Source organism: Palaemon carinicauda, unplaced genomic scaffold (assembly GCF_036898095.1).
Source record: "Palaemon carinicauda isolate YSFRI2023 unplaced genomic scaffold, ASM3689809v2 scaffold1943, whole genome shotgun sequence".
Lineage (NCBI taxonomy): Eukaryota > Metazoa > Arthropoda > Malacostraca > Decapoda > Palaemonidae > Palaemon > Palaemon carinicauda.
The window spans coordinates 1-14588 of NW_027169527.1; the positions used below are offsets into that span (position 1 = coordinate 1).

General features: G+C 45.8%; 1 protein-coding gene across 1 annotated transcript; it reads right to left on the reverse strand.

The window, feature by feature from the left end:
• Positions 1-8418: 8418 nt before the first annotated feature.
• On the reverse strand, positions 8419-9255 carry LOC137635906 (uncharacterized). The gene has a single exon (XM_068368344.1). The coding sequence runs from the start codon at positions 9253-9255 to the stop codon at positions 8419-8421; it is 837 nt and encodes a 278-aa protein (XP_068224445.1).
• Between the last annotated feature and the right edge of the window lie 5333 nt (positions 9256-14588).

Sequence of the window (14588 nt, forward strand, 5' to 3'; positions counted from 1 at the left end):
TGATGAAAGTCTGGCTATTTATAGCCTTGCATTGATGCAGATAACGAGCCAGTAAACTTTCGTCGACTGGGCTTTTGTGTCCGGATCCCCCGTTAGTTCGGGCTTTAGTCATAGTCCGAGAGACTTGGCCCAAGTGGGCACGGATTAGACGTATATGCCATTGGGCCAAATTTGGCCCTTACAGTTTGGGCCCCTACTCTCTAAGTTAAGTAATTAGCTTAGAGAGTAAGCTGCGAGTATGTCACTTGAACATCCACGTCGAGTGGACAAAGGCACCATCTTGCCTGGCTGCTGTAAGATCTCTCAGTCGATCTAGATTAGCCGAAGGCCTGAGGATGAAGTGCCCAAAAGGCCTTAGTGGTTCGGGCCTGATCTTGGAGAGAAGACCAGATGAAGGTCCAGGGTCATACTCGGTCGACCTGAACCAGATGAAGGTCAGGGAGAGCCTCAGTCGACTTGAACCAGATGAAGGTCAAGGGAGAACCTCAGTCGACCTGAACCAGATGAAGATCTAGGGAGGTTCTTCTGTCGACTGGACAAAATGAAGGTCCAGTGAGTCTTCAGTCGACTGGACCAGGTGAAGGTCCAGAAAGCTTTTGTCGACTGGACCAGATGAAGGTCCATGAGTGTCTCCTCGTCGTGTGAGGCAGGAGTAGGTCTATGAGAGCCTTCCGTGTCGTCTGAGGCTGAAATAGGTCTATGAGAACCTTCCACATCGTCTGAGCCCGAAGGGGGTCCAGGGGTTTCTTCAATGCGGCTGAGCCGAGGGAAGGCCCAGTGAGATCTCCTGTCGACCAGACCATAATGAGGTTCCAGGAGTCTCCAATGTCGACTGGACCAGAATGAAGTCCAGGAGTCTTCAATATTGATTGACCAGAATGAGGTCCAGGAGTCGTCCAATGTCAACTGGACCAGAATGAGGTCCAGGAGTCCCAGGAGTCCATGGATCAAAGGATGTATGTCGTCTGAGGCCAGAGATGGTCTTTTGATGAAGTCTGTGTCGTCTGAAAACAAATGCTAAAATTTTGGCAAAAAGAATGAGATCCATGTCCCCAGGCGACAATGGGCCAGATATAATGCTTCGGCCTTTGGCTTGTTGGGCCTCTTCGTAGGCCGTGCTCATTTAATGCGTCTCGGGAAGCGAGACCGTTGTGCTATGGCTTTTTATAGAGCACTCAGGGGCTCATTTGCTCTCCATCTCAAAAAACGTCTAGTGGGAGCTCAATAGTCTTCAAGGTATTCCTCAAGTTCTTCTCGGTTTTTATTTATTTCTGAATATATTTAAGTAGTTCAATCTATTTTAGTTAGTTTGATCCTTAGGAATTGTGTTTAGCGTAGAAATATTCTGTTTGCCAGACTTAAGTTTTTGATCTTTAGGGCGTAGATAGTTTAAGTTTAAATTTGTTTGTGGTAAGAATGTCGAGTGAGCGTATAGGATCTAGTGATACTCAGGATGACTTAGTTGTCGCATCCCCAATTAAGACCCAGGGACAGCTGGTTTAGTATCCCCATCAGACACCGATAGAGAGGATGTCGGTTGGATGTATGGGGGATTCCTTAGAGGCTGGAACGCTAGTAGTTGTAGGCCCCACCTGAAGGAATCCCTAAGGAGATAGTTCCTTTTGATTCCATTCCTAGTACGAGCGAGCTGATAGGTCTGCTACCCAAAAATCCCCCTAGTCGAGTGACGACCCCAATGCTGAGGGAGATGAGGGTTGTATATAGGTTTCCGCCGTCGATTGAGGTTAGGACAGCTTCTCCTAGAGAAAGGATAGACCACGTAGTACCCGCTGGGTGGGGTTCTACGAGAAGCCTTTTGAGGACGGGCTTAGGTTTCCTGTGCCTGACTGGTGACTGAGGCATTAGGACACTTTGGGATAACTCCCTCCCAACTAATGCCTAATACATAGAGAATACTCTTGTCGATTGAGTGCATCGCTTATCGATTGGGAATCTACTTTGGAGTGAGGGGACTTGCTCTATTCATACTACATGAAGGAGCATTTGACTGATAAGGGGAGGTATCACTTATACCTTAGGCAGAAGAGACAGCATCTAGTTTTGAGGTTGATGACGAATGATCGTGGGAGCTAGCAGAGCTATTACTTCTTTGCCAGAGGCGAGGAGCTCTTCGAGTCGTCTGGGACAAAACCCTTGCCTCAACACTGGATGTCAATCGAGTGAGTGTGATTTCCCATTTGTTTTGATTTTATGTTTCTCTTATGTTTGCTTATTCTTTTCTATGGTGCAGGTACCTTTCGTAATCGAACACTCGATGCGACACCGAGCATGATCATCAACAACTCAGCGTATACTGGGACTCCCTGAGGCGGAGAGAGACTGGAAGTTTGTGTTGGAGGAACGGCGGCTGAGGCAAACACCAATTTGGCATCGAGCTTTCACTGAAGGTACCCCCTTGGCCCTCACCAAGAATATTTTACCAGCAGTCCTCGACACTTGGTCGAGTCAAGTACTGTTGCCTGAGGGATTGCTATTTATCAACCACTAACATTTGAAGAAAATTTGTGCGCATAAGAGGTGATGTCAGGTCCGTTCAAGATCCCAACTCTCAGCGAATTAATGGCGAAGAAGAAAAAAGAGGGCCAAGGGAAAGGAGAAGGCTGAGGCCCTCAGAGCCCCAGGTGATGATTGGGCCGGCGTCTCAGGCACAGCCAGAATTGGAGGCGGCAAAGGGGTCATCCTCGAAGGTCGCTCGAAGAAGGAGGAAGCCTCTCTCTGAGCCGGCTGAGGACTTGGAGAACGTTGTGTTGTGGATTCCTCATGGGACCGCAATCATGACTGACCCTTCGGGACTCTACCCTTTTATCGAGGGGCTTCTTCTTGAAGGCGATGCTGACCGCCTGACAGACCTGGGCCCTGTCGAGGCATCGAAGCGGGCAATGGCCCTCAACTATCAGGTATATCGCTTTTCTTTTGGTCATTTTCATTTGTTCCCACCCGAACCTTTACTAACTTAAAACTCTTTGCAGGCTCTGGAGTGCAGTATACACTTGCACAAGGAGTCGAATCCGGCTAGAAGAGGATTCGTGAGTTGGAAAAATCCAATACTGGCCTGAGGAAGGACCTCGCTGCAGCCTGCCTCCAGGGCGAGTCTGCTGAGAAGAGGGCCAGGGAGGCTGAGGAAAGAGCAAAGGCTGCTGAGGAGAGAGCCAAAGAACTGGAGGCTAGGTCGAGGGCTGAAAAGGAGCTCATCCTGATGGAGCTTGAGTCCCTACAAGGAAGCCCTCCATAACGTCGAGCAAGCAACAACCCGGTCTCACAGAGCAGCTGGAGGATGTCTCTCTTCTTGCAATGGCCAAGGAAAGGGCCCGCCTCATACATGAGTACATTGCTGGGGAGAATGTCGCCTAGGCTCCCCAGAAATGGATAGCAGAGTATGAGCAGCTTGAGGATGGGGAGCCCTTGCTATCTGATGAGGAAGTCGAAGTTGTTGCAGAAGTTGAGGTTGCTCTGGAGGGGGGGGATGCCATGGATGCTCCAGCTGACGATCCGTCTCTAGATTAGTTTTAGTTTTCTTTTTTTATTTTGTTGTAAAGTTTGTAAAAATTATACATACTTTTTCCTATTAATGAAATATTAGCTCTTTTATGTTTGCAATTCTGTCGGTTCTCCTCAATGTGTGAAAACTTTTATTGCAATATTATCTAAAATAACCAAGTATCTTAGATGGTTGACTGGGGGACTCAGACCCGTTTGAGGGTCAAGTCTCGCTTTAATCGAGTGGAGACTCAATGCTGAGAGTAGACTGAGTCCCTAACAGGTCTCGAGTGGACTTAATGCCAGACGAAGGCTAAGTATTTGACAAGGTCGAGTGAAAATTCGTTGCCAGATGAAGGCAAGTGCTTTGTTGAATGGGACTAGACGCCAGATGAAGCTTGTTGTTGGTGCCAGATGAAGGCAATTTTTTACTTAGCGAGAAATTATTGAAAAAAATTACTTGTATAATTGCATGACTTGATATTTTAACAACATGCTTAGGCTAACTCCAGTCTTCTGTCCCCCAGTCAGGAAGTAGTCATTGTCGAGTGGATGCTCTCTGACTTGATGTCTTATCGGTGGTACAGCTTAAGATGCACAGCATTCCAGCTGTTTTGGATGGGTCGTCCGACTCAGTTTACAGTTTGTATGCACCATGCCCCACAACCTTGGTAATGATGTATGGGCCCTCCCACGTTGGCCAAAGCTTGCCATCTGTGGTTTCTTTTGTGTTTTGGAAGACTCTGCGTAGAACCCATTCTCCTTCTTTGAATCCGCGATATCTCACTTGTTTGTTGAAGTGCCTAACGATCCTTTGTTGATGAGCCACAAGTCGGACCAGGGCATGTCCCTTACTTCGTCAATTGTGTCCAGGTTCTGGTCCAGAAGCTGCCTATTTACATCGTCATCTAGCCATTGGTAGCGTGGGGACGGGATACAGCCTTCAACAGGTATGACTGCTTCTGTTCTGAAAGCTAAGGAAAATGGGGTCCTGCCCGGTTGAAGAGCGGACCGTTGTTCAGTAGGACTAGAGCACTCCTGGAAGTTCGTCTGCCCAGGCTCCCTTGCTTCTTTCCAGCCGTTTCTTCAAAGTGTTGAGGATGGTTTTGTTGGAGGATTCAGCTTGGCCGTTAGCTTATGGGAAGCGTGGCGTGAGAAGCTGAGTTTGATTCCCAAAGTTCCTGCAGAAATTCTGAAACCGGTGGCTGATGAATTGCGAGCCATTGTCAGTAACTATCTCCTTTGGCATGCCGAATCGACAAATTATATTCTTCCATACGAAGGTTTTCACCTCTTGGTCTCGTATCCTTGCGAAGGCTTCTGCTTCAATCCACTTGGAGTAGTAATCGGTGAGTACCAGCATGTAGACTCGTTGGCCCGGAGCAATCGGCAGCTTGCCCACAATGTCCATCCCCCACTTCATGAATGGCCAGGGGGAGAGAATTAGGTTGAGTCTTTCTGGTGGCATATGTGATACTGGGGCAAACCTTTGGCACTTGTCACAGAGGGCGAGCAAAGTCTGCTGAGTCGGCCCGCATGGTGGGCCAATAGTAGCCCTGCAGTATGGGCCCCTACAAACCAAGCTTCTTACCTCCCGAGTGGTTCCTACACTCTCCTTCGTGTAGTTCTCTGAGCACAGTCTGGGCTTCTTATGGGGTGATGCACTTTAGATAGGGCCCCGAGTACGATCGTCTCAGAAGCTGCCCTTTGTAGAGAGTGAATCTTGCAGCTTGGCGTTGGACCTTACGAGCTTCGGTTTTGTCGGTTGGGAGTGTGCCATTGCTCAGGTAAGAGATGATTGGAGTCATCCAACTGCTGGCTGGATCCACCTGCATTACTTCCTTGGATTCTTCTCTCCAAATGGCTGGCCATTGCAAGTAGATGACTGGGATCGATTCGGGCTTGTCCCCCTGCATTGCTGATCCAAGGGTTGCCAAGGCGTCGGCGTGGGAGTTCTCGTCCTTGGGACATGAGTGATTATGACTTCTTGAAACTTTGACTGCAACTCTTTAGCCTTAGCCAGATAAGCCATCATCTGAGTATCTCTGGCTTGGTACGATCCTTGGAGGTGATTGACTACAAGCTGGGAGTCCTGACTGAATCTCTAACTTCTCTACCCCAATGCTATTTGCTAAGGCCATGCCAGCGATAAGGGCTTCGTATTCGGCTTCATTGTTTGTTACTTTGAACCCGCACTTGACTGTCTGCTGAACCATGTTACCTTCTGGTGTGGTAAGGATGAGTCCTAATCTGCAGTCCATTTTGTTATTGGATCCGTCAATGGACAACTTCCATGTAGCTGTGGGCTGGACACACTGGATCTCTACATCGACTTGGGCCTGTAGAGTAGGTGAAAAGTCTGCCACGAAATCTGCCAAGGCCTGTGACTTGATTGTGGTCTGTAGCTGATAGGTTATGTCATGTTCTCCCAATTCAACGGCCCATTTGGCCAACCTTCCTGATAGCTCAGGCTTGTGCAAGATGCTTCTTATGGGGTAGGCCGTGTAGACAGTGATTGGGTGCCCTTGGAGGTATGGTCGTAGCTTCCGAGCTGACATAACTAGGGCCCAACACCAATTTTTCTCTCTGGCTGTAATGGGTCTCCGCGTCCAGAAGGGCTCTGTTCACATAGTAGACTGGGAGTTGGGCTCCTCCTTCCTCTCTGATCAAGACCGCACTTACTGCATGCTCCGATACTCCTAAGTAGATGTAGAGCCGCTCCCCGTCTATCAGTTTTGAGATGAGCGGTGGGGTAGTCAGGTACCTTTTTAGCTATGACAAAGCCTCTTCACCAGGCTGGAGTCCAGGCAAAATCTTTTGCCTTTCGTAGTGCAGAGAAAAACAAGAAGGATTTATCTGTTGACTTCGAGATGAAACCTGTTCAGGGCCGCTATCCTGCCAGCGAGCTTCATGACATCTTTGGGGCTATGCTGGGGAAGGGATGTTGAGGATTGACTTGATCTGGTCCGGGTTCGCTTCGATCCCTCTCTGAGTCATCATGTAGCCCAAGAATTTTCCAGACGACACCCCGAACGCACACTTAGTAGGATTTAGCTTCATGTTGTGTTTTCTCATTATCTCAAACGTCTGGCCCAAATGTTCCAAGTGTAGATCGCCTTTAAGGACTTCACCAGCATATCATCGATGTAGACCTCCATTGTCTTCCCTATCTGTTGAAAAAACATCTTGTTGACGAACCACTGGTATGTCGCTCCAGCGTTCTTGAGTCTAAAGGGTATCATCTTGTAGCAGTAGATACCCTGGTTGGTGATGAAAGATGTCTTCTCCTAGTCGTCTGGGTGCATCAGAATTTGGTTATAGCCCGAGTAGGCTTCTATGAAACTCAGCAACTCATGTCCCACAGTAGCATCAACCATTGAATCTATGTGAGGTAGGGGGAATGAATCCTTTGGGCAGGCTTTGTTTAAGTCAGTGAATTCGATGCAGACTCGCCACTCTCCCGTTCTTCTTTCGCACTACAACAACATTGGCCAGCCACTCTGGGTAGCTGACCTCTCTCACTGTCCCGTTCTCCAAAAGCTTCTGAACCTCCTTGTTGATGACTTAGTTCCTCTCTGGTTGCGAACTTCCTCCTTTTCTGCCTGACCGGGGGGTAGTCTGGGCTGACATGGAGCTCATCGGGTTATGAGACTGGGGTTGATCCTGGTTATGTCTGTGTGAGACCATGCAAAGTAGTCGTGCACTTCCCCAAGAATTCTATGAGTTCGCTCCGTAGCTTGGGCTCAAGTTGGGCTCCGATCTATACTTTGTGATCCCCTAGCTCGGGGTGGATCTGAACCTCTTCCAACTGCTCTACCTTGGGCTATTCCGGGTCGACTAGGCCTTGCCCGATTTGTAATTGCTATGCTGAGACTGGCTTGGCTTTTAAAGTCGTCTGATAGCAGCTTCGTGAGGCTTGTTGATCCTCTTTTATCTCTCTAACCCCCCACTGCGTCGGGAACCTGATGGTCTGATGAAAGGTTGAGGAAACGACCCGCATGCCATGGATCCAAGGGCGGCCCATGATTACGTTGTAGGCTGACGGGCAATCAAGTACCATGAAGGTTGTCATCTTGTTTACCCCTTCGGCGTATACTGGCATCACGACTTCACCGAGTGTAAACCTCTGCTCTTCGCTGAATCCCACTAGCACTATCGACCATCGGTTGAGGTTGTCCATTTCAATCTTTTATGTCTGACAGGGCTGTTGTAAAGATGATATTGGCTGAGGACCCAGTGTCGATCAATACCCTCTTCACCATGAAATTTGCAATTTGCAGCGATATCACCAGCGCATCGTGATGCGGTTCATTAGCCCAGAACACTCATCGTCTGAGAATCCGATTGTCAGATTTGTAAATGCTTCGATGGATGGCCTTGACTGTAGCTGGCTGGTCGGCACCCTGCCTCGCATGTCGCTTGGCTGGCCGAATAGGTGATCCCACTTATCTCCGATCCCCCCGGAGATATTGTTAATGGTCCCGTCGATTGGGGGTGGTGGGTTCGGCTCTCCTTCCCTTCTACTCTTTTCCTCTCTCTGCGCGAGGGTGTTCTTGCCTTTCTCCGTGAGCAAGTATTTGAGGAAACCCTTATTCAACAGCTCCAGAACTTCCAATCTGAGGGCTACACAATCTGTCGTAAGATGCCCGTAGTCTCGGTGGAATTCGCACCACTTGGTCGTATCCCTTTTAGATAAACTTTTCCTTGGTCGCTCCGGCCACTTTTATTGAAATTCCCATTTTCTTCAACATTGAGACTAGATCACCTGGGGAGACCGTGAAATTGTATTCTGGAAGCGTTGGCCGGCTTGAGGGTGGTTGTCGGTGTGTGGAGAAGGTAGTGTGCCTCCGTTCGTAGTCCTTATTTCGTGGTTGATTGCCCCTTGGCTGGGGAAACCTTCTGTCCACTGCTCTGTAGGGCCTAGCCTCGAAATCCTTGGACCGCTTGGGGGGATTTAGGGCCCTTTTTTTCTTGACGACCACTGGTCGGGTCTCGCTTCTTATTCCTCTTGTCATTTTCCCATCGGATCTCTACTTGGGCACGAGCCATTGCTTGGTCCAAGTTGTAGCACTTAAATTTTGTCAACTTCTTATAGAACCCACTGTCTGCCAGAAGCTCATTCTGAAAAGCCTCAACTACCGTAGGCTGGTGCAGGTCAGGGATAGAGATCCTCTCTTTGTTGAATCGGGCCACGTAGTTTCGCAACAACTCCCCCCTTCGTTGCTGGAAGGAGTTCAGATCATCTGTGGTCTTCTCGAGCCCGCAAGAACTGGCAAAGTGGCCCACGAACTTGTCTGCTAGTTCCTGGTAGGATCCAATGGACCGGTAAGACGAATTGATGAACAATGTTAGGGCGGGGCCTGCCAAAGTCTCCCCAAACCCCATACACATGCCTGCTTCCCATTGGTGTTGGGAAAGAGCCATGGACATCATCTTGTACTTGTAGTGGACTACGTGATCATTTGGATCGGAGGTCCCATCGTAGAGCCTCATATCAGGTGGGCTGAACTTGCGCAGAAGTTCCACAGAAGTAATTGACTCTGTGAAAGGAGTGTCTGCAATCGTACTGGCCCTACTTCTCTTAATCGGCAATTTCACCCTAGGTAGGCTGGCCATGACTGATTTTCTGAACTCCTCCATCTCTTCACGCATGCTTGCTATCAGTTGTTGGGCAGGGTCAGCCACCGGAAGGTTTCTAGGATGCTGGGGCTCGTCGGCACGTTCCAGAGAAATTCTCGGTGGGCGGTCAGGTAGCATGGGGGAATAGGCTCTCTCTGGCCCGGTGGGTTGGCCGCGTCGTTGAAGGCATCCATAAGATTTATTTGCAGACCGGTCTGGTCCAGAGTCCCCTTGGACTGGGAGGCTGAGGCTTGTACCCCAGCTGCTTTTGCAAGGCTGTGTTGGTACTTCGCATAAGTTCGTTCTCCTCCTCCAGCAGATGCAGCCGTTCTTGTAGGGCAAGCAACTGCGCTACCACAGGATCCGGGGTATTCTCGCTTCCAGAAGCCATGGGTGGTTTGAGTGGCTGACTAATCGGAGTCTCTGTTTGCTATCAATCGCTGGGGGCCCCACGGTGGGCGCCAAATTGTGGATGCTAAATTTCGCCTCCAGTCCACAATCGTGATTTCGTAGTTGGGGGCTCCGAAGATCCTGCAAAATAAAGAAACGGAGCGTGGAGTTACTAACTTACCGTAAGTTGGTGGATGCCGTAGGCACTCCGACGCTCAAGTCAGCAGTGGTGATGAGCAAAAATGTAGTTCAAGGTTATAGAGTACCTCGAACTAGAGTTTAGTTGCCGTGAGGGCGGTTGGTTTGCAAGTAGGTTCTGAATAATCCCAAAAGTCCACAATCCTTTCTATTCCTCCTCTTTTATAAGCCTTGGGGTAGTCTTTGTAGCGGATTAGGATTCCTCTAGGAGATTTGAGTTCTAATCCTTGTAGAAGAAGGTAATTGAATTAGGATTGGACTAGGAGTGCCTGAAATCCGGATTAGGTGTAATCTGTAGTATATCCCAAAATAGGAATCTGTCCGTTGGGACGTAATATGGCGAAGATTGTAGAAAACCTTCCGGGCCGTGTTAGTTTTTATGCAGGCTCGTGGGCCTCAGTTTGAGTCCTTGATTGTAGATCCTAGGCTGTAGAAAGCCAGTGCGTAGGAGTAATCAGATTCCATTGGGTTTAATGAGATGGAATCGAGTTGGGCCTAGGTGTAGGCCCAAAGATGAGGCTGATGAAAGCCTGGCTGTTTATAGCATTGCGTTGATGCAGATAACGGGCCAGTAAACTTTCGTTGACTGGGCTTTTGGGTCCGGATCCCCCGTTAGTTCGGGCTTTAGTCATAGTCCGAGAGACATGGCCCAAGTGGGCACGGATTAGACGTATATGCTCTTGGGCCAAATTTGGCCCTTACATGCATTAAGCCTACAATGGTTTATATAGTACTCAAAAGCTAAGATAAGAGAGAAATCTAACCAATGTGGGATAAAGACATTATTTTTTGTAAAAAAAATGAATTTTTCAAAAAACTTCCCAAGAGGTCACCCATCTTAGCATTGCTCTCGCCCAAGCACGCTTAACTGCAGAGTTCTGATGGGATCTGGTGCATTAGTGCTGGTCGCACCCACGCATCTTTAAGCCATTAATTAATCTTATAAATGATCTATTCAATAATCAAACATACTGAAACATCTATAAATAATTCCTACAGCAATCGAACATGCTGCTAAAGTTATACAGTGTACTATTTACCATTGACTTTGACTCTGTTGTGTGTGACCATTTGGGTTCCACTCAAGTTGGACATGAAACGAATCATGATAATTTAATCAAACATAAATTATCCTCCAATCATGTGGTCGTCCTATTTCAATGACCAAGGTTAACGTCTAGCAATATGCCAAGGTCCCCAAATGAGTAGGAAGGATAAGAACCCATTCAGTATGCGATTTCCATATGATACGGTCCCTCGCCTCACTGTATCCCCACCGTTTGACCTAGGGTATGGATGGTGTCTGCCCATTCCAGTCAAGGTAAAATGTTGATATCATAATGAATCATGCTAAACCAAGAATCTCACAAGATTCTTCTGCTGTGGCCACAGTCTCAAGCATTGATCACACATATCAACCCGCGTAGTGGAATACTACTCTCATAACTGAAAGTTATCCGTGAGAGTGGCGATTCCCTGTTGTATCTTTACAAGCTTCATGCATTTCAACGAAATGACCCAATCACACCCTATGACCGGTTCTAAGAACCGGGGAAGGAGAATGTCAAAGTCATTTGATCCATGCATAAGATCGTAAGGAACTCAAGTCTAAGGACTATTCATACAATCGATACATGAGAGTTTTCACAGACACATGGGATAAACATTCCATGTGAAAACTCTCGGTGGTCAGTTCGATGGACATGAACCAATCATGCACCCATGTGATACACCAAGCGGATGGATCTCCACTAGTAGCCTATGAGATCAGCTACCCCACTTAAGAGCGGATCATATCAGCATGCTAGTCTCTTCGTTTTGTGAACGCCCTAATTATTCACAAAACTATGACTAGGAACGTTCAAGAGTAATAATTCTCATAAGGCGTGGAAGCCATCATCATATTACTCCAAGGGCTTTATTACAGTGTTAATCCTACATACAGATTATATAATACATGTATAATAAAGAAATGCCATTTTGTTGATTAATGAAAATATTACAAATACATATACAAATAGCCCACCCACAAGTTGGGTATAGGGCATATTCCTAACAATTTATCCCGACACACAAATTACTTCTTATTGGACCTTTAATTCTGGGGTCCTTATTGTATCTTTAATTCTGGGGTCATTATCATCCTTCTAGAAACTCTCCTCAAGGGCATTCATTATACTTACTGCCTTCCTTGGGCTATGACTATCCCGACACACAAATTACTCATTGGGTCTAGGTGGTAACTCCTTCAAGTTCTCTTAAAAATTGGGTCGAATGTTCTCGAGTCACGCTTCATAGAGCAAACCTCGGGTCGTGAACGCCTGTTGAGCTCACACCTCATCTTCAGGCATTGAGACCACTTTTACTCCTCGGGGCGGGGGTAGGAAAAATTCACCATCAATAAATATTGGCTTTACAAAACAAGCCAATAAGTGTAGTCACGACGAAACTAAAAAAGAAAATTACAGTGGATGGTAATCATGATTAAACTGACCAGTGGCCACGATAGATTAGCAATAAAGAACAGTGGTGAGGAAATTAATGAAGGTCGACAGATCGGTGACTACCATGAAATGGAGTGGTCGGGATTATATTAGTTTTTTATTTGTGATGGTCGGGTTTGCAACATATTTGATGATCAGAGAAAGCGCAGGTTGGTAGTGGTGATCAACTTGCTGTAATGGTTTTTATTTCTTTTGTAACAGAGATGAAGACACCACGCACACTAGTCAGGTGCAGTTTTGGTGAGGGCCGACAGTGGTGGGTAAAATTTCAATAATGATGTGTAGTGATGGGGAGAGAAAGTTAAGAATAAAGAGAGGTAGATAAATTTAGCATGCATGAGTAAGAGACCCTAAGATTCACAGTGGTTCGGACTCACATACCCAAGCACCATCAGTTAATTCCCAGCCAAGAGTGGCCTTGATGATGCTGTGATAAATCAATATGAGAAAACAGAGGAAATACGAGAAAAATGTGGAGCAAAAGAGCAAAGAAGTTTTCATTGACTTGTCTCTCGTGACCTTGTTAATGATTACTTAAACCCTTGGTATGAGATGAGCCCCCGATAAAATCCTGGGTAATGTGAATCTACTATAAGTATGTGGTTCAATTTCTATAAAGTCTTGAGTAGGAAAGTAACCAAGATCAGCTATGCGGGTACTCGGGGATGAATTGAGACTTTCCTCTAGGACCTACACCCAATTGGGAGAAGTCTGGACTATGACAGACTGGCCAACAATTAGAATAAAAGGATATCACTTATGGATCATAAACCCATTGTAGTAGCTAAGTCTCTGGTCGGGTGCTACGCCCCTGTAGTGTTTGAGGATTAGGGTTACACTTGGGAATTATCATAGACCTATAGTAATCATAACTGATCACTTTAGGGTCATGAGTTTGACCTACAACTCCCACATAACCAGATTGAGATCGAATAAAAAGTTTTCATTGACTTGCCTCCCATGACCTTGTTAATAATTACCTAAACCCGAGGTGTGGGATGTTGGAGGATGGTACTCTGATCGCTATCCCGATGAGTATGAATAGTGTGAATTCATATATAAGTACTTTTCTTGTATCATCATACACACACACACACATATGGTACCATTCTTGTTCTTTTTATACATTGTAGATGTAAATAGTTTATATCAATTAAGTGTTATTATTTTATATTGGAAAACGGCCTAGAGTGCGCAGCGGATGTTTTAAAATTTTAGCCGCTTACCATTATCCCAAGATCCATTTGTTTTGATTGTTCTACAGGCCTAAACATGTTTCTAATGTATTCATGGCATAAAACTCAGAAACATGCTCAAATACATTTAACTAAACATGTTATTCTCATATGAACTCTAATTAAAGCAAGTATAAGATAACTTACGTGTTTCGACGACTCCACCAGTCCACCCTCCAATCTACAAGCTTTTCACGTACTGGTTGAGGTCTGAAATATTGTGAGAATAGCCACCCAAATGTTTGGCCTCCAAGGGTGCATACACCAAAGCCAAACGTCAATGACAAGGTCGATACCTTGAGTGCACTCGGTAGCTTGCCCTCGGCTGCTAGCCAAGACAAGTACCTAAACTTTAACTAATGAAACCTCTTGTTTAAATGAACTTAAGGCTTCTAAATTTTGTGGCTTACACTAGGAATGAAGTTACAAACTTGCAAAGTTCATAAAACTTGAACTCTTTGAACATTTTGCAAGGAAAACCAAAGGTCTCCTTTTATAGTGCAAGTAAACCATGTAACTTGATTAGCTAACCATGGTAAGATTAATGGTTAATTAATCACCATTATTGGATGCCAACATGATGATATCATATAGATATTATATGTTTAAAAGTCAAGGACAATATATTAGGAGTGGTTGAGAAATAATGGAAGTTGTTGAAAAACTTTAATAAAGTTTAATCATTTTTCAAAGCTTCTAATACAAGTTTTAACTTATTGAACACGAATTTCGGATATGAAAGAGATCGATTTAGACTTTGAGCAAAACTACAAAGTTGTGTATTATTGAGTTAGCTTTCCAACCATATTTAAATCATCTAATGTGGACATCAGAATCAAAAGTTATGGATAAATTACCGAACAGTGTGCAGTGAATAAAACTGCAGTAAAACTTACGAATTTTCAATTTCCAAATTGTCCTTACCACATCCAATCATCCCTAAGCCACTTATTAACTTCATAAATGATCCATTCAATAATCAAACATATTGAAAAACATTTATATATAATTTTTTCACAATAATCAAACATGTTGTTATTGTTATACTGTGCACCTTAACCATTGACTTTGTACTTTGTATGTGTAAGACCGTTTGGGTTCCACTCAAGTTGGACATGAAATGAATCATGATGATTTAATCAGA